Source organism: Mustela nivalis (genome assembly GCF_964662115.1).
Source record: "Mustela nivalis genome assembly, contig: HAP1_SCAFFOLD_1717, whole genome shotgun sequence".
Classification (NCBI taxonomy): Eukaryota; Metazoa; Chordata; class Mammalia; order Carnivora; family Mustelidae; genus Mustela; species Mustela nivalis.
The window spans coordinates 76,642-97,451 of NW_028134947.1; the positions used below are offsets into that span (position 1 = coordinate 76,642).

The 20,810-nt window shown below is 42.8% G+C and overlaps 1 protein-coding gene across 1 annotated transcript in view; it reads right to left on the minus strand.

Annotated features, from left to right (window-relative positions):
• Positions 1–20,143, minus strand: part of SYBU (syntabulin) — a 36,715-nt gene extending 16,572 nt beyond the window's left edge. The window contains exon 1 of the mRNA XM_082750688.1: positions 20,052–20,143. Within this exon, the coding sequence (XP_082606814.1) occupies positions 20,052–20,079 (28 nt within the window). The 5' untranslated portion in view covers positions 20,080–20,143. The remainder of the gene's footprint in view (positions 1–20,051) is intronic.
• Positions 20,144–20,810: the final 667 nt, after the last annotated feature.

Genomic DNA, 20,810 nt, shown 5'->3' on the forward strand with positions numbered 1-20,810 from the left:
GCCTAAAGCAGTTTTTGTGGTCAAGAGCGTGTTTGTCTCCTCATGCCTGTGTGTAGATAACTGACCTCGAATCTGATGTCATAGAGAATACTTGGAGAGAGCGCAGGACACAGTATTTGCTGTCACAGACTTGTGTTTGAACAGCTAAAGGGAGTTTTTTTTTTTTTTTTTTAATTTATTTTCAGCATAACAGTATTCATTATTTTTAAAGGGAGTTTTAAATGCATGCCTAAGTTATCCTCATCAGTATTGTCTCTGGTCAGCTGCTGGCGTCGGTGGAGCAGGATTCCAGGACTGAAAGCAGTGGATGACCCTGATGACCTCTACCTCCTGATGCCAACGTCTTGGTGACTGCACATCGTGCGGCAGAAGGCATTCTCCAACTAGTGAGCTCTGCTCCCTGGCCTCCAGAAACTCTGGTGGCCTTTGCTTGTAGTACCGCTGGTTCTCTTGAGAGGCATGACTCTTTTTCATAATGTTAGGGCAATAAGCATTCTGTGCATGTGATGGTGAGGCCAGGAATGAGAGAAGGAAGGAAAAATGGAAACAAAAAGAGTATGTGCAAAAATTGATAACTAGACTTCTTTTTTTGAAACACTGCCTGCGAACTGGTCTCTTAGGACATTATTATTTTTGCTTTCAGGAGACTATGGAGTCCTCAGACATCAGAACATCACAAGCCTCTGAAAACAGAGTCTACTAAGCTGTGTTAAGCCATTCTAAACCACTGATTGAAGCAACCCCAAACCTTCCTTTATCCTTTGTCACCACAAAGCTATCAAATTAATTCAGATTGGCCACCTACATCCCTACCTCAAACAGAGGCAACAAATTAAAAAGGGAAAAAATAAAAACAAAAAAATAGTTCCCCATCCCATCTCCCCTACCCCCAACACACACACACACAGATACACAGATCTTTTATTTAAAGGTCTCTAGGGAGGAGAGGAGCCATTTCCACTGAAGCCAAGCAGAGCTATTAAGGAGCAGCTGCCGAAGTGGACACATGTAATTAAAGAAGACGCTATTTACAAAAAAAAAAAAAAAAAGCTTCTTTAAAGTAGATTCTGTAGAACGGACTCTTAGCTGTGAAGCTCTGGGGCACCCAGCCAATGAATCCAAGAAACTCTTCACAAACTAAACAGGACTTTTGTTTTAGTTTCTGCAAACTATTCTCTAAAACCCCTGTAGGCATTTATCTTAGAAAAGGAATATTTGATCAAAAGATCAATAAACTGATTGGAGATATATATATGCAAGTTTTCTTGCATTTCAGAACAGAAGACTTTCTGAAAAAGTGTAAATGCATTTTCATTTGTATCATAATTTCAGAAAGGATTTCTCTTCATTATGATTGAGGTTTAATGGATGGAGCCACCATAAACTTAAAAGCATAAATATATACACAATTAAAAACAAAAGGAGGTTCAAATTTAAAGTATTTGGAAGACAGTTTTGTATTGAAAAAATATGACTACATAACAGCAAAATTCCTTATAGGAAAATAGCAGTCAAAGACAAATAATAAACTGAAGGAAAATATTTACAACAGAAGACAGACAAAAGGCAATCTCCTTAATTTACCAAAACCTCATACAAATTGGGGGAAAAAGAAAAAACCCTAAAAGAAAAATAGGCAAAGGACATGAACAAGCAGATGGTAGATAGAGAAAAATAAATGACCAATACACATGGACAGACATTCAATCTCATATGTAACATAAAAAAAAAGTAAATGTAAACAAAGAGATTTTTTTCAGTTATCAGATTGGCAAAAAATTTAAAAATCTAAGTTTGAGAATACTAGCTCTGTTGAAGGTTTGAGAAAAACACTCTGATAAGAGTCAAGAAGAGAGTGAGGAGAAATTTCTCCCGCACATGAGCATTGAACAAACAACCTAAATGCCCATCAGCAATGACTGGTGAAGTCAGGTGGTACAGCCACCTAGGCGAATACCTATCAAGGAGTGACATGAACCTGTCCCTGCTCAATGAAAGCATCTTGAAGCCATGTGGCTAGATAAGAAAAACAAGATGCAGAATAGTGGGTGTGGCATGTCTGCTGCTTCATAAATAAATCTTTAAATAATATATAACTGGCTACATCCACAGAACATTTTCACTGAGGGATTAAAAAAGGATCTGTTAATAGTCGTTTCCCTTTGGAATGGGACAGTAGGGATCTAAAGAGACCCTCATCTTCACTTTATATCTTTCTGAGCCATTTCACTCCTCTAACCATGTGCTTATTACTCTTCTTATAAAACAATGATAGGATACACTAACATAATGGGCAATTGATTTTCCCTTTGAAAAAGATCTAAAATTTTTAAAGAAAAAGCACTTTATAGGAAAAAGCAATCACACCATTCCATGTAGTGTTAAGAGGACTTTGAAGTCAAGTCACTTGGGTTTGAGGAATCATGCCTCTTCTACTAACTGTGTAAAGGCTTAGGCAAATTATTTACCTTCTCTCTACCTTAGTTTCCTTATCTGTGAAATGGAGATAAAGATATTAATAGTAAGCATTGTTAAGGGATTCCAGGAATTAGGCGATGCATACAAGAAAGTTAGAACAGTGCTTGGCACATAGCAAGCACTCAGTCTATGTTAGTTGTTATAATTTCTAGTTAGAACTACTGGTACAGTGGCTTGACGGCCAGAAAAAGCTTTTAAACATCTTTCCCTTAAAAAGACCCACAATACAAAATGCCTTATCCTACTTAAGTCAAACATTCTTACAAACACTCTTTACAAAAGGTGGTTTTCCTTCAGCCATTTGTCAGTGGAGACTATGTTTCTATGTTTTACTGTGTGTGTGTGTGTGTGTGTGTGTGTGTGTGTGTGTGTACAACAGAGTATGTCTCAAAAATCTGTGGTCCTAAAACAAACTCTCCATGGTCTCCTCCAAATGTCTTTATAGAGTTGCTCCTGGGTTACAACCCACTTTAAGTAAGCCCCAGGGAAAATGCACTTAGGTTGCTTGACCTATTCTTACCAAAGGTCAGTATCCTGAGCCAGGAAGCTTTGAAGGTCTGAGGGAGAAGGGTAGGAGCATGAGAGATGAGACCCAAGAGGACTGAGAGGGTCAAAGGCATCTCTATCTGTTCATCTTGGGCTGGTACAACTACTTGTCTTCATAGAAACACAGGGAATACACCTGCTGAGCAAGAAAGCAGATGAAAGAAAGAATAAAGCAATCTAAAGAAACTTCCAAAAAGCAGGGGGAGTGAACATTTCTGAAAGAAACCCCAGATACATCTAGTCTCCCTTTGCATCACCATCAGCGAAAATTAACACTATGCATTGGCCAACCTGAGTAGAGTACAGGAAAGACAACGGATGCTGTTTGGTTTTGTGAATGATCACCCAACTTCCTGGGCCTGTTCTCGTGATCAGTAATAAATAAATATGTGTCCCTGTTATCTTACCACAGATGGCCAAAAAGAGAACACTAGGCAAGAGATCCGTCAGTTCAACCCAAGGCCAACCAGGTGCCTCTGGAATCTTCTATAACCACTGCCACACACTACCCAGCGTCACCAGAAGGAGGCGCCAGCCTGCAAAGTCACACACCAACAAGCTCTACCCAAAGAAGGCACTATAAACTCTGGCTCCATCTCTCAGCAGCTGTGTGTTCCTGTCCAGGCGATTTTACCCTCACCAAGCCTTAGTTTTCCTATTTATTATGTATATATGTATGTATTTTTTAAATGATTAACTTGTTTAACAAAAATTTATTGAGCATCTGTCATGTTGTTATGCGTCAGGCCCCACTCTAGGTGGAGAGAAGTTCCTATCTTGGAGAGTTGCTGTGAAATTGAAATAAATGAAAAGTGAAATGTGTGGGAAGTGCTTGACAGGCTCATAAATACTCACTTTATAATTCTTATTAATAATGCAATGATTCTTAAATCTTACTACCTAAAGATCATCAGGAAAGTTAAGTAATAGTGTGTTTATCTGGTTAACACTCACAAAAATTCCAGTTCAGAAAGATTGGGGAGAAGCCAGGAATGTGCATTTTCAGTCATTACCACAGATGACTATGTAACAAGGGGTCACAGACCAAACTGAAGAGAAATCCAAAGATAAAGAATACATGGAATCTTTCTCCAGGTCTAGTCAGATTGCAAGGACTCTCTTCAACGGAAAGCTGAAGATGAGTGAGCAGAAGTTGAGGTGGACCAGACATCACCTTTATCAAGGATCAAGCACCCAGAAAAGAGTCTACCTTCCAGAGTGACTTGCCCCCTCACAGATCTCCAGAAGCCCCTTTCTGGGCTAACTCCATCTTCAAAGAGTTGTAAGGGGTGACAGGGACATAGAGAAAACGTGGCTTATTTGAAAACTGGCCCAGATCCAGCCAAACTCGTGCACACATGATGGTTTGTAGAGCTAGCGGGATATTTAGCAGTTGGCCCATGGTTTGAAGTCCTCATAAATCCCGTTTTAAAGAGGAGGGACTGGGGCGTCGGGGCGGCTCAGTTGGTTAAGCACCTGCGTTTGGCTCAGATCACGATCCTGAGGTCCTGGGATGGAGTCCCACGTCAGGCTCTTTGCTCACGGGGAGTCTGCTTCTCCCTCTCTCTCCGCTCTTCTCCCTGGCTTGTATTCTTTCTCTCAAATAAAGAAATTAAATCTTAAAAAAAATTAAAAAAAAAATAAAGAGGATGGGCTGACCAGTTTGGAGCTGGGGGTGTCAAATACCATTCAGCAGAGAGAATCTGCTCACAATCTAGCACACTCCCTGTCTGGGTTAGCCCGTCAGCCCTGACTTGCTGCCTTCGGCGTGGTCGATGTATACATGGCTGACACGCTGAATGGCGCCAAACCCACCACACAACCATCCACCATCGCCCCGTGCTGAGTCAGCACGGGGCACCAACCTTTCAGCAGGTGGGCACAGAAGCAACCATCTCCCATTGTCTTCCATTGAACAGGTCTGGGGAGGGTTACATCTATTGTGGCCACGAACTTCATCTTAATTGATTATTCTGGGAACCTGGTAATAACAGAAGTAAATCCGCCCTGAAGAATTTTCCAGACTCTTACATGTTCCTTATCTTTAAGTTCTTGGCAAGTTCACTGAACTGAACTGACTTTCTGCCCCTTTCAAAAAGCTAGCTGGTTCTATTTAAGGAAAAGTGTTTATCCAGTGATTACTAAAATGAAGTGCCTGCCTCCGTGTCTGGCAGGAAGACCTAAATCAGGGAAAAGCCAGCCTTGAGGTGGCGGGGTGGGATCAGAGCAGGGATGACATTGTGGGGGGAGTTCACAGGCGAGGAAGGGGGTATGCAGGGGTGGCAGAGAGGAATGGGGACTGACAAGTCATCAACACTGAAAAGTCAGAGCTGGGCTAGGAATGAGGTCTGTGACTTCAAGTCCAGAGCATAAAAGGAAAGGATGAGTCTTTTTTGAAGTCATCTCACCTTCCACTCCCAGTAAAGCGGTGTTGTCTGCAGGCATTTCGAGACCATGAATGCAGCAAAAACACCCACTCGCTAGGAAGACATGACATAATCTACCACTTGCTACAGAGACTGGCAACAGCACTAAAACAGCATGGTTTTTCATTTTGTTTTATTTTATTTTTCTTAAGATTTTATTTATTTATTTATCTATTTATTTAAGATAGGCAGAGAGAGAAAGTCAGTGCTCCAACAGTGGGAAGGGTGGAGGGAAAGAATCTGAGATAGACTCTGAGCTTAATCCCTGGACCCTGAAATCCTGATCTGAGATGAAATCAAGAGTCGGATACTTACCCAGCTGAGCCACCCAGATGCCCTCTTCTTTTTTTTTTTTAAGATTTTATTTATTTATTTGACAGAGATCACAAGTAGGCAGAGAGGCAGGCAGAGAGAGAGGAAGGGAAGCAGGAAGCAGGCTCCCTGTTGAGCAGAGAGCCCGATGTAGGGCTTGATCCCAGGACCCCGGGATCATGACCTGAGCCGAAGGCAGAGGCTTTAACCCACTGAGCCACCCAGGTGCCCCGGGATGCCCCTCTTTTATGTATTTATTTATTTATTTAACCTCACTTCTGTCAGAAGAGCCATTTTCTTAGTTGACTTCAAGTCTTGGCAGCCTCCTCTCTGTCTTCCCCACCTTGTGCAGCAGCCTCGAGGCTGCACCACATGGTGTGTATATTCTCTAATCACAGGCCACCCCCCCCAGGGCTGTGGCCCCGACAGGGAGGGGTGCAGGAAGGGTTGCCACAATCTACATCTTTGCTGAAGCAGCCTCTTGCACTGGATCCTCTCCCTTGACTTTCTCAGCAGCACTGACCTTCCCCTTTTTCTATACTGGAACAGTCTTCCAGGTAATTACATCACTGGACCTTGGCAACTCTCAGCCATGCTCCACTTCTAATATCTCGATTTCCTTTCCCCTTGGTTCATGCATGATATATCACCGCTTGGTTTTACCCTTGCATTTTCAATCTCTGTGAAGTTGTTTCTTTTTGTTTTTTATGAGGTGACACTTTAGTAGCCTCAGTTACCAGCTGTGTGACCTTAGCAAGACACATAACCTCTCTGTGCCTTGCTTTCTTCTCTAAAAGGGAAAAGATAATAGTATCTATCTCATAGAGTATTGAAAAGATTATATAAGCTAATATATGAAAAAGTAGTGCCTGGCACTCAGTTAACACTTTAGAGGATCTTTTTTTTTTTTCTTAAAGATTTTTATTTATTTATTTGAGAGAGAGCATGAGAGGGGGAAGGTCAGAGGGAGAAGCAGAACTCCCTGCTGAGCAGAGAGCCTGATGTGGGACTCGATCCCTGGACTCCAGGATCATGACCTGAGCCGAAGGCAGTCACTTAACCAACTGAGCCACCCAGGCACCCTCAGTTAACACTTTAAAATACTGCCTTTATTTTTATTTTTCTTCTTATGATCACCCTCGCAGAATCACATCTGGGTCCCAACATGTGTAACCAAAATCAGGGAAAAGGACTTGGAGCAGGAACGAGGAGTGAGGGGAGGCTGTCATCTGGGATGTGAGTAACAAAGCTAGCAGGAAAACAGACAGAAGGTGGTTCTGACAGAGGCTGGTAAGGATTCTGCCTCCTTCCTTGAGATTATAAATCAGTGAGTAAATTCCTCAGCTCTGGGCTATGTTGACTGAACTCTCAATTTCACATGAAAGCCTGAAGCACATCATAGAGAGCTAACTACCGAACCTTCTCATAGAGGCTGTAGGTCACCACACCGTGGGAGACAAGCTCCACCAGGGCAAGATTTCATGTGTTCCTACTGGAACGCCCCACAGCTCTCTGCACCCCTAGCAGGCGTCCAGTTGAGACAATGATCCTGATGTCGAGAAAGGGGCAAATCCCTTAGGATGGACACAACTTGGGTTCAAAAGACGCCAACAAAGGGAAATATTATTTCCTGCTGGCAGGATTAAGATTCCATGGAAGAGGCTCCCGGAACTACCTAGCTTTCAAAACTACCCATGACTATTCAACCCATAGACAAGGAGTGGTGGAGACAGTCGTCCAGGGCAGAGGGAGCAGCATATGAGGGCAGCAGCCCTGGAGGGAGAAGTAACAGCAGCGAATGATGTGATGAAGGCAGTTCAGGGGAGAGATAGTCGAAATTCTTTTTTTTTTTTTTTTTTTTAAGGTTTACTTATTTTAGAGAGAGAAGGAGAGGGAGAGTGTGAGCATAGCGGGAAGGGGCAGTGGAAGAGGGAGAGAGAGTCTCAAAGACTCTCCACTGAGTGCAGAGCCTGACTCGGTACTTGATCTCACAGCCCTGAGCTCATGACCTGAGCCAAAACCGAGAGTCAAACACTTGCCTGACTGCGCCACCCAGGGGCCCCTAGTTGAACATCCCTCTAAGCCACGGGCCCCCAAATTTGTGTCTGACAACAAGTGTCTCGTACTGGACACAGTCTTTTTTTATTTTCGAAAATCCCTACACTTGTTTCTCGGAGAAAACATGTCAACATGTTACCTTCCTCAGAGAGATAGAGATTAGAGAAGAGGAACCACATGTTTTCCTACCCTAGCGATACCGCAGCCATGGTTTCTTCTGAAGTGACTGCTGGGATCTTCCCTGGCCTACTGATGCTCTCCTTCAGTGATCTTCATGTATCAAGAACCAACTGGACCAATGGAAATGAGACATGGGAGAAAGTGGCAAAGACTTCAGGTCACAGCGCTGTGCGGGAACCAAGCAGGGGCCCAGAGAGTCACTTTTCATTATTTTCTCTGCAGAAAACCTATGAATCACGGTGCACAGGATTGGATTAATCAAATTCCTTGGATCCTGACACGCTCTCATCATTGGTCCACGCAAGGCGACCTTTATTTTAGTTCTTTCCTGACCGGTTTGCATGAGCCAGCATTCATGTTTCTTTAGTATTTATTTGTTGTACTTGTGTTTTTCGTTTATTTCTTTACATTTAATCTTACAGTAAATGAAGAAACCACCACCCATCACAACAGCTAAAATGTCTACACTAACTACTAAAATGTCTACACTAACTACTAAAATGTCTACACTAACTACTAAACTACACTAACTACTAAAATGTCTACACTACCTACCTCCACTTTCTATTCCGTGGTCACCATTTCCTTGCTTTCATTTTTACAAAGAATAGTCACATCTATAAGTATTCCTAAAAAGTAGATTCTTTTTTGTTTTCTGTTTTGTCCATCTTTCACTTTTTCATAAACAGGCTACTATGATATGTATCATCTTTTGGGATGATTTAGATTCAAAATCATATTGCTAAGATCTTCCATATATCTGTAGTACATTCATCTGACTGCTATATAATATTCCACTTTATCTTATACCATAATTTATTTCTTCACTCTCCTGATGATGAGAAAATGAAATGGGTTTATTCCAGTTACTCATCTAGTTGGAGTTTCCATTCTGATAAACAACTACTTGTATTTCCAGAGGCACAAGTCTCCCTAAGGAAAAAAAAACAAAAAACAAAAAACAAAAACAACAAAAAACAAAACAAAAAAAAACCCAGAAGAGAAAATCCACTTTTATGTAATATGTTCCATAGACAAAAAGAAATGCTCTGTGGACCATTTGTCTTTCTATACCTTTCCCTCTCGTTGTCATGGGGAGTCAAGAGCTAAAAGTAAAACTGGACTCTCTGCTTTACCTTATCTCAGTTTTATGATGATCCAACACGCCTAAGGGGATCTTCATTCTTGGGTCGTTCTGACCCTGACTAGCTCTAAGGGATCAGGAAGTCCATGATACTATTTTAGATTTTGCTTAAGTTATCTCCATGGCCTTGCCCCTTAGCCTCAGCAATGAGACGGGCCCATGAACATGAGAAGCTGGCCCAGAGCTACTGTTTTATGAATATAATCTCATATTGTGGAGAGACAATCCTTGCTCCAGGGTAGGGAGTAATGGACACAAGGGTCTTCCTTAACACAGCCCAGAGTTGGTCAAGTACCTCGTTCTAAAGCCAAATGCTGGGTTTGAGTCACAGTCACAGCAACGATCTGTGGAGAAGGGAGAGAGACTGTAAAAGTTTCCAAATCAGAAAGACACTGCCCTACTTTGGAAAGGTTGAAGCTAAAGAAAAGATTTTTATCTTTTGATTTTCATCTAAGTATCTCCATGGTAGAGCTGACGACTTGTCACTTCTTAGTGTCTCTGTGAAGTTAGTAACTAGGTCTGTGAAGCAGGTCAGACAATTATAGCATAGATTTTAAACCACCCTCTGCTCCCAAATTCACCAATAGTCTTCTCATTCCTCTAGGATGGTCCCAAATCAGCATCAGCATCACCTAGGGCCTTGTTAGGAATGCAGGTTCTAGGACCACACCCCAGACCCGAGGCAGGGGTGGAGCCCAGTAATCTGGGTTTTTAACAAACCCTTGAGAAGGTTGGAGAAGCATTGCTCTGAGACACCCCAACCGAGATCCTGAGTACATAGCACAGGACTTAAACACAGCTGTACACCGCTATATACATTTTGGGAATTATTTTTACACATTTCACCTTCAAGATGAGTCAATTTCTCAGTTTCCTTGGCATAAATCCGAGTGTTACTAACCATGCTTCACATAACTGACAATGCCTAAGACCCGTAGGTAAGAGCAAGGTCTAGCCAGGTAGCGTCTGAGTTCAGACATCTGATCTTTTTACTGACAATGTGACTGCAGGCAGTCCCTTGATCTCTCTGTCCCTGAGTTCCTCACTCCAAGAAGGGATTGACCATGCCTTGCCGATGGGATCACTGTGAGAATTAAAGGACGGACTGTGGACGGCTATAAGTGCACAAGAAACACTCATCATTGCTACAGTTGGCCTACTTACCCATGTGTTCAGTATGTACTGCTAAACACTTACACTTCCCTAAGAATTCTTGCATATGGGCACTATATGTGTGTGTGTGTGTGTGTGTGTGTGTGTGTGTATTTTAAAGTACCGAGGCTTAAAGAACAAGGTAAAGTGTTTATTATGTGACTAACGTCTAATGCAGGTGACTTAAGGTTTTTACAAACTACTGGGCTTTTGTCAGAAATGGTTTACCATGTTTGCATGCTGTTCAAAGTGGTTTACATGTATTCTTATTTAATCCTCATGGTAAGCCCATGAGACAAGGTACAGTTTTACTCTCATTTTACAGATGAGAGAAGGAAAGCACAGGTAACTTGCTTGTGGCTACACAGCTCATAAAGGGTGCAGCTGGGATTTAAAATCAGGCATATGGGCTTGAAAAATACCAAATAATAAATGCATTAAAATAAGCCTTAAGCACTAAGAAGGCACACCTGCAAGGAACTTCGAGAGTTGGGGAAAATACGGTTTTTACCATAAATGCTTGCTTGCTTGCTCTTGCAAAGGGCATGCTGAAACCTTTGAGAATTCATTTACAATCAATCTGCAGCAGAGGTTTTTAACAAGATTATCACCATTCTGCTCTGCTCTGTATCTCTTACTGAGAGCAAACAATTAGTGAACACAGACCACACTGGCAAGGAGACTGCCTTTTTTTTAAACACATTAACCCTTGGGGATGAGCCATTCACATATTTTTAACAGAGATAACAGGATTGAATCTTCATTCTTAAATGAAAAGTGAACATATTGTGAATGCACTTAAAAGAAGTATTGCCATTTGAAAACATCTAATAGAAATGGGTTTTTCATGGTGTGGTCTGAGGACACCGGCATCTGCGCACCTAGGCTATCTGCTGAAAATACACAATGACTCATAGTCCAGACTTGCGGACTGAAATTTCTTTACATGATTCCCATAATCCACATTTTTACAAACTGTCCCCAGGTGATCTTTTACACACACTAAAGTATGAAAAGCACCGTCATAAATGGCTCTTGTTTTTTAATATTTAACTATAAACTGCAAACCACCCGCTCAGAGCTGTTTAGTAACTCTGCGTTCTGCCTGCTTCTTCCCATCGGGAAGGTTCCACACCCAGGCCATCAGCGTTTCTCACCCGGAATTAACCGCAACAGCCCCACACTGCGTCCCAGCTACTCAGTGTGGTCCCGAGCACTGCATCTTCCATGCTGCTCCAGAGCATGGATCTCATGAGATGACCCCCCACCCCCCGTTGTTGAAACCCTCTAACGGCACTCATGTCCTTCAGATCAAGTCTACACTCCCCAGCATGATTTCCAAGCCCTTCTGCCTCCCTTCAGCTGCCACTGCATCCCGGCCCAATGCAACCAGTCCCTCTGGACCTGGCTAACTACTACCTGTTCTTCAGGTCTCCAGCCTCAACCTTTAATTGCTTCAGGAAGGGAAGCAGGTGCCCCTCCTTTAGGCTCCTCGGCCTACCCAGAATATAAGAAACATTCATCACACTGCAGTGCGATGTCTGTTTGCAATTTCCCGGCGTGTCATCAGCTTCTTGAGGGCTTGTTCGTCCTTCTATCCCAGTGTCTACGGCAGCCTTTGGCACACAGTAGGGGCTGTGGCCTTGACAGATTTCACACTGTTCAAGGTCCTCCACTCTTGTCATTCAGCAATGGCTCCTGGAAAGGCTCTCTGAGTTACCTTCCTTTTTCTTTCAGTTGGATTGATGGACTAGTATTAATTACAAGTAGGAAAAAATAGTCCCTCCACTCCTATCTCCATCCCACATGCTCAAATCTCTTAAAACTCAAGGTTTCATCATAGGATCTCCCTGATATGAGGAAGCTGAGAGGCAATGTGGGGGGTCTGGGGAGTAGGAAAGGAATAAATGAAACAAGATGGGATCGGGAGGGAGACAAACCATAAGAGACTCTAAATCTCACAAAACAAACTGAGGGTTGCTGGAGGGAGGGGAGGCCGAGAGAGGGTGGTGGGGTTATGGACATTGGGGAGGGTATGTGCTACAGTGAGTTCTATGAAGTGTGTAAACCTGGCAACTCACACACCTGTACCCCGGGGCTAATAATACATTATATGTTATTTAAAAAAAAAAACAAAAACCAAAAACTCAAAGTTTCGGCCCAAAACTTGGTAAGCAAATATCATGCAACCTGGAAAGGCCTCTATCTTACTCATCCTTGTCTCCTCAAGGCCAAGCACAGTGCCTGACAAATAGGAGATTCAAAAGAATATTTATTGAATGAGGAGAAAAAAGGTACGGAGAAAAACTTGTAGGCTTGACTGTGCAAATAACCCCACTAATTTCTGAGAAATTGCAAAGGAAGAGAAGCAGCAGATTGGAGATGGACAAAAAGTATACATGTGATTCAAAGGAGAGAAAAAAGACAAATTCTGAAAATCACCATCTGCCAACTTTGGGGTGGATCTGCCGTAAAACTGTAGAGGCAAGTAGGAACCAGCAAGAGCTCATGAAGAACCAGATATGAAAGGCAATCCTCCCTTCCTCTTCTGACCGAGTTAGGGTTGCAGGCTGCCACGTAAATCACAGATGTGGAATTCGGTAGGCATGTCGTCACACACACTAAGGAGAATCTTAGGACCAAGGCTGACATACTCACAGGATGATGGCACAGTCCAGTACCCACAGGATGTTGACTAATGGATTGCCTGTCAACCTCGAGGGAAATGTCTAGTAATGTGTCACTGACTCTGTCCTTGTCCTTAACCTATTTAACATGCTTTATTAATGACACAAATGAAAACATGAACAGCAGACTACGGATTCCACAGGCCTTGAAGAGATAACGAACACAACAAAGGACAGAGTCAGATACTGATGTTAGGAGCAGCTATTTGCCAAAAGCAGAATGTGCTAAAAACTCTATGTCTGCTATTTCGTTGAATTCTTCCTCTCAAAACACACAGGGTGTTGACAAGAAACTGTCTTGAGCATGATGAGATTTGTCCCAAGCCTGGAGCTAGTGAACAGCAGAGTGGGCTTGTCTGACTCCAGAGTCTGCTTTCTTTTTCATATCCTCTCAGCCTGGTACCTTGTGATCAGAATTCCCAAAGATCTAAGAACTGGAAACCAAGATGGTAACATTCAATTTAGTCCATTTCAAATATGCAATAAGCCTTGCACGTGCAAAGGCCCTGGGGGTAGGGCTGGGGAAGAGGGTCTGAAGAAGGAGAAGTCTGCTGCTCAAAGATCTTTTCAGGAAGATGAGATACGCAGACCAACAACTAGGATATGAGAAGACATGATGAGTGAAAGACAGAGGGGTCCTGAGGGAACACAGAGGAAGAACTACTCCCAGCTATGTTGAGAGGAAGGGGGGAGCGGATATGTCACAGACAAGAAGCCACTTAAGATGTTTCGAACACTGGGTAGAATATGAAGAAGTGCTGGAGGAAGCAAAAGGAGCAGACCCCAGGTGAAAGGGATGGTGCGCAGGAAAACATGAGGAATATTCGGAATATACAGAATCCCTTGTTTGGCTGGTGCACAGTGATCAGAGGAGATAAAGGAGCCACAAAGGTGAACTGTACGTGGAGAGTGGAAGAATGGGCACGCTCTGCTAAGGGCACTGACTCTGAAGGCAAGAGGGAGCCATGAGGAGTGTGGAATGGGGTGCTGATATGAACATATTTCATGCAGCCTTTGTGGCAGCTGTGTGTGGAGGAGAGATGAGCAGCTGGAAGGCAGGGCAGGGGACTATTACAGCTAGGAGGTGGGTCATATGGTAAAGGCGAGAGAGCCCCAGCACTGGAAACCCTTTCTAGTTTTGAATCTAGTTCTTAGGTCTAGAAAATTAACTGCATTGGGTCAAAATCATTTAAAACTACAGGTGAATATGAAAGAATTTAAAACAGGAAAAGCAGAAAGTAAGTGAAGTGGTAACACCATCCCGTGCTCCGTGCTTGACTGCAGTGTCTGGACATAAAAGAACAAGGGAATGAAGATATGTATGTTTTCTGCACAGTGTGGAAAACCAAACCAAACAGGAACTATCTTGGTCAAATGAAAGGAAACAATATCTCTCCTGGTGCCTGAGGACCATGTGAAAAATTAAACAATCTAATCAGAATGGACTGAGATGCTCCAAGATCAATGCTAGATTTTAATCTAGCACTGCGCAATCTTTAATGCAAATATCTTTTATTCGCAAGCACGAATGTCAATAAACTAGAACAAATAAACTGGGTAAATTCTGGCCATTTCTGGCATCTGCACAGAGCTGAAACAAAAGCAAATGGAAAAATAGAAAGCCTAGAGGGGTTTGTTTTAATTCAGACATGTGTTCAAGGAACTACAGTGAGACTCGGGGAGAGGAAATAATAAAGGCACATGAAAATGTTTCCAGGAGAAAGCCTGGCAGCACAACAGAGAGAATTCTGGATCAGAGAACTGACTTGGAGGAGAGCAGGTGCAGGGCAGGTGGGCAGCTCCTACGCTCTGCCCAGAGACGGCTGTCCAAGGCCCCGCTGAGCAGAGAACCTGCCCAGGGAGGGCACTTCATCTAGGGAGCCGGTGCTTCCACCATGACCTTTTGGAGCTGGGTGCAGGTTGGGAAGAGAGACAAGGTATTATGCAAACCAGTTCAGCTTCCAGCCTCAAGCTGCAGCATTTCACCTCACACCACTGTTTATCAGTTAAAAACGATCTGAACTCTCAAGCTTCTGAATAGAATGCTTTTGAACGTCCCCCCTGAGAGAGTTCTGCACTGATTCTTGTGTGTGGGGTTTTTTTTTAGCACTTAAAAAGAATGAAGCACATTCACAATTAGATTATGCTCTGCACACAAATTATGCCCTGAATTTCCATGGACTTGTTTAATGAAACCTTCCCCAGGATCTCAACTCAATGTGACATCTGGCACAGCACACGCATTCCCAGGCCAACATTTTGCTTGCCCTGCCGTTCTGCCCCACGCCCGGCCCTCCACAAGTTAACTTTTAAATTCAAGTGTACTCAGTGTTCTCTCTTCTCTCCATCCCTTTCCTCCTCCTTGCCCCACAATGTTCTTGGAAAAACCAAAATGGAATGGAAAAGCAAAGCAGACGATCACAAAAATACTGAGGCCATTCTCTTCGGGATCCCTGGAGAATAACTGCTGGGTGAAAAAACGGAGAAAATGGTAAGGAGGTACTTTGAAAATATCCCCAAACAATTAAAATAGTATGTAATCAATTTCTGCAGTCCGTATCTATAAGCACCCCATAGAGGCAAAACTAACAAGGCTCAAAAGGAACAAGCTCACTGAAGCTGAACTAAGGTATCTCCCTGACATGTGGCAGTGCCACACAAATCTCCTCCGGGCTCTAGAGAATACCCATTCATTCACACACATCTAGGGAGGGCTAAGTTCTAGGCACTCTGCTCATTATGGAGAACACAAAAGCAAAGAAAACATGGCTCCAGGATTTTTAAGAGTCTCCAACATATTTTTAGGGACACATGATTAAGCTGGTAGGTAGATTGTCCTTAAAGTACAAGGAAATGATAAAACACGCATTTCACTATCGCGGTCATCTCTAGGGGAGGCAGAGAATGGGATCTGGGAGATCATGCAGGCAGTTTTGGGGGTGGCAATTCTGAAAGTGGAAGGTGGGTCACAAATATTTATTATTATTATATGGTTATTATTACAGTGAATGGCTTATGTGTGTATTGTATATATATTCTTTTTATGTGTCACATTGTATACGTAATATTAAAAAGAAATAGGGAAGCAGCTATAATGAATTTGAAATAAAAGATAATAAAATGATAAAGAAGGAAAGCCAACATTGTTTATGTTCTAGGAAGGCTCATACCCCCGCAGAAAAAAGAGCCATTTAAAAAATAATGATTAGGGGCACCTGGGTGGTTCAGTTGATTAAGCGGCTGCCTTCGGCTCAGGTCATGATCTCAGGGTCCTGGGATCGAGCCCCACATCAGGCTCTCTGCTCAGCGGGGATCCTGCTTCCCCCTCTCTCTCTCTGCCTGACTCTCTGCCTACTTGTGATCTCTGTCAAATAAATAAAATCTTTAAAAAAAATAATGACTAAATACAACATGGTAACCATAACAATAGAAATATAAAAGAACACTAAGGGAGCACACAGCATTTAAATTGACAACCATGGCCTGTGAAATTCTGATACCAAACTGTCTTTGCATTTAGGAGCCTGGTTTACCCCTTGTAAGTGTCAGTACGACATTACTTGCCCTGGGATGCCTTCCAGATCCCCAAATTCTGGGCTCCATGGTCCTCCTCTGTGCACTGGTGGGATGCTGTACTACCCCCAGAAACATGTTACACTTGTTACAGGGGGCCCCCGTGTTTACTGTTACATCCCAGTACCGGGCTCATTTCCTGGCTTATCAGTAACTGCTTGTTGAAAAAACAAAGGAGTAGCATTCCTGGTTCGGTTCTTTTAAGCGGTGGCTGAGATCAAAGAGAGAAGGGTAGGGTGGAAATGTGAAGTTGGAGACTCCCATCCAAAATTCAAGAATGCCCCAGCTTTATGCAGACAAAACTGCTCTGCTATCCCTGGTAAGCGAGGCTTGGCAGGGTAGGACGCTGACAGATCTTAACCCAGGCCTCCGTACGCCCTACAGCTTCTCAGCCTGTGGCCTGGATCCTTCCCTTCTTGCGTTAACTGAGGGGGAAAGCATTGGATGTCAGGCTATATCAGGTTCAGGCCCAGCCTCCATCTCTCAGGAACTGTCAGGCCTGCCCACAGTCTCGGCAGAAATCAGATCTTCCTGGCAGCGGCCCGAGGAGCCTGCCTATCTCAGCCACAGGGGTGAGCGCAAGAAGCCAAACCCTCAGGAGGATCCAGTTTCCCTGAATAGTGCTGCTGCCCCACAAGACACAGAGGCATCCCTCCCTCTGAAACTGCCAAACTCTGTCTGCTGAAAAAGGACTCGGCACACAGAACTGAGAGCTCCAAATGCTCCTCAGATGTCAGCAAAAGGATGAGAGCCACGACTCGTGCCTGCAGCCCCAAGAGCCGACGGAGCATTCAACCAACTGCATCATCGGAGCACGTGACTGTATGACCCACAACAATGGAAAAGAAAGTGGGGCATTATTTTGGTCACAGACCAGCACAGTACAGAGAGAGAAGGTCACTGTGCTGGTGGGGAGGTTGCTAAGGATTTACTGTTTGCCTTGAAGCCTGACAACAGAAAGCTTATTCTAGCTACATTATCTGAGTGATATTGCATATGAAATCATGTTTAGCATCATATATTTAGCTACCTATTTGCACATCCGTGGATTCCCAAGTTCCCCAACTCCAGAGAGCTCGTTTATAAATCACACCGTAAAAATGTCTTCCCCTTTTTTCCATTCCAGTGAATTGGTATAGTCCTTGTTCCACATGCCACGTTCTTTCCAGGGCCAACAGATGGAAAGAGAGGATATGCCAGAAAGAAATGGAAAATGAAAATGACATAAAAATAAAAATAAAGTTGCAAAATGTAATTTGGGTTAATTCCTTGTGCGTTTTTAAAATCAGCACCAGCAGGCTCTGTGCATAGGGCATTGGCTTTTTACTTTTTTTTTTTTTGGCTCAGATGTCACACAGGATTAGTGCAAAAGGAAAAATCCCAGCATGGGGCCTATTTTTATACTTAATCAATCATTGCCCGTCTCTTCCTCCCATCACTCCCCAAACTTTCAACTTAATGAAACTGGTCTCTCTTCAAAGTATGTCATTTACTGCCCTCTGAACGGAAATCCTTTCAGGAAAGGAGGTGAGCTTACACTCTGAACCCAGATTTTTAACTTTCACATTTTTAATTTATTATAAATACTAACAACTTATGCTGATATTTAATTCCTTTTATCTTACATATCCATTGTGGAAAGCTACACATCTATTAGTAGCATCAAAATGAATAGGCAAACATTTGATTACATGTACACATAGCCATTTAACAAAAAGAGCAAGGCACACATTGGAAAAGAGAAAACTATTATATACGTCTCACATTTTGTGAGGCACATAATTATGTACACTGAATGCCATAATTCCCATCAGAATACCAAGCACACAGTTAGGTTCTTCATAGTAAGTATTGGACAGAAAATTTGACAGCCTGAATGGAACCAAACTACAGAACTGTGCAAACTCTGAGCTATCACCTTCCTTAACCACAGAGATTGCAAAAATGGTCATGCTCATAGGAACGTAATACAACGTAATACAACGATGGTAGGTCATGTGCCATCAATTACGTCACTGAATTTTCAAAACAGCTTTATGTCATAGGTACTATTATTATCCCACTCTACAGATGAGGAAACAGGTATAGAGAGGGGATTTACACATTCTGAGGCTGGAAAAAAAGTCCTACATGACGCTGGTCTGCAGAGATGGGCAGGAGAATTTATCAAAGGCACACTGAAATGGGAAAATGGGGTCTTAGGCTACCATTTGGCTGAAAAACATTGGGCAAAGTGTCATCAACATTGTTTCTATGTCTCCAAAACCAGGATTGCAACAGAGTTCACGCCCCCTTATTTGTCTGTTGTTCCTTTGAAGGATGGAAGTCATATTTAAAAAAAATATTAAGGCAATGACCCAGAGCCTGACCTCAAGGACAAAGTCAGGTGCAGACTAGTCACACACAGTCCACTTCACATCCTGAAAGGGTGGCACCTTCTCACCATTTGGGGCAGTTATAATTGAGGCATGACTAACAGTTGTCCTTTGCTGAATGGTCAGTCATAAGTACAGAAAATAAGAGACACTTACAACCTAGGAAAATATTCTGTGCTCATTCTTGTATGTGATTGAAACTGAATTTCTCTTATACCAAAAAACACGTGTTGTGTTTTTTGTGTAGAGCTGCTAGATGCTGTTATTTACTGTGGGTAGTCCAAAAACCTAAATTTTACACAATTTCAAAGCTATTGAACTACATTTAGGTTCACCATAGGTATTGTCTTTCTTTGTTTCTACTAATTAATTTTAACACCACAGGCATTAATCATTTGCCCACCAGATGAAAATCGCTTTAAGATGACTCATGTGTTTTACAACATTGCAAACCCAATCCGTATGTTCTTGGAATGTAGAGTAAAGAGGAAGTGTTAGATCAAATCAGTTAATAATAAAATAAATAAATAAAAAAGAACACCCTTCCTTATCCCAATTCCATGAACATGAAGAGTTTCAGAATGTGAGAAAAGTATATTAATACTGGACAGAGATGTGCTCTGAATAATTTCCATGAGCTGGCAGACCCGAGCACATGAGCAAGCTCTCTCTTGATAATAAACACGTCGCGTCTCGGCCCACACAGAGGCCCATAGCAACTATGTGCGGGGCCAATTAGCATTAATTGTGGTTGTGCTCATCTATTCCCACAGCACACGACTGAGTAAGGCCCGGCTTTGCATTTTCAAATACAGCGTGCAATGCTCAGAGTTAGACGAGCAATTCTAGAACGTCAAAGTCCATTTTTCTCGTTTTGGCTTCAAATTGCACAAACAGACTCACAGATGACAAGGGGTATTTCAAACAATAGACCTGTGTGTGTTTAAAAGTTTAGGTATAGACTCTGCCTTCGGAATATCTGAGAGGCAGAGTGGAAAATTTGTTTTCAGTCTACATTTTTAGCCCGCCACAACGAACTTTACACACGCATCCATACAGAAAGAGCCTATCCTCTGTGATTCGATATAATTACTTACTTACTGTGACTAATACTACTTACTTAGAGGATAAGCTCCGTAGACTTTCATGGCAAACACTGCCTCTGCAAACAGCCTCCCGCCACAGGCTGGGGTATGTCTTGTGCAGAAATACAGTGTGAGCAGCTCATCTCTCCGTGGAGTACAGTCTCAGAGTGGGGTATCCATGGAGACAGAGCAGGGCAAGGAAGTTACTCTGCTGGGCACCATAGCAACAGGAGGCAGAGGGATGGCTGGCCTATCAGGGAAGAGCAGAGGAGCTTCTCCCTGGTGACTGCAGCATTCCAAATGAAACCATCGCCCTCATGAATGGACACAAAGCATTTAAAGAAATACCAAATTGTCAAATAGAAGGAAATGCCTACACAACAGTCAGGGCTAATCTGCTAACAACACTGGAGTGAAACACTTAGTCTTTCTATAATGACTATCTCCCAATGGGCAAGGAAGAAATGACCTCAAAACCCCACATATTCTGAAGTTTAATGGCAAGCATGTGAAGCTTTGAAAAAAAAAATGCATGGTGTACTCCATGAATTCCAGCTATTTCAAAATGCAAGGCAACTCACAGAGCGGACCAAGAGGGAGGAATGGGAGAGATCTGTTGTTCTGAAGGGAGAAAAGGGAATCCAGGGCTCTCTGGGACAACCCTCAGCATAGTCCTTCCAAATGGGTTTGCTTAAAGTAAACACATTTATTAAGCTTCCGCCAAAGCCCTCCACTATATCAGAACAATTCTTACAAAGGAGGTATCTTTGATAAAACCAGACCAATGCAGAGGA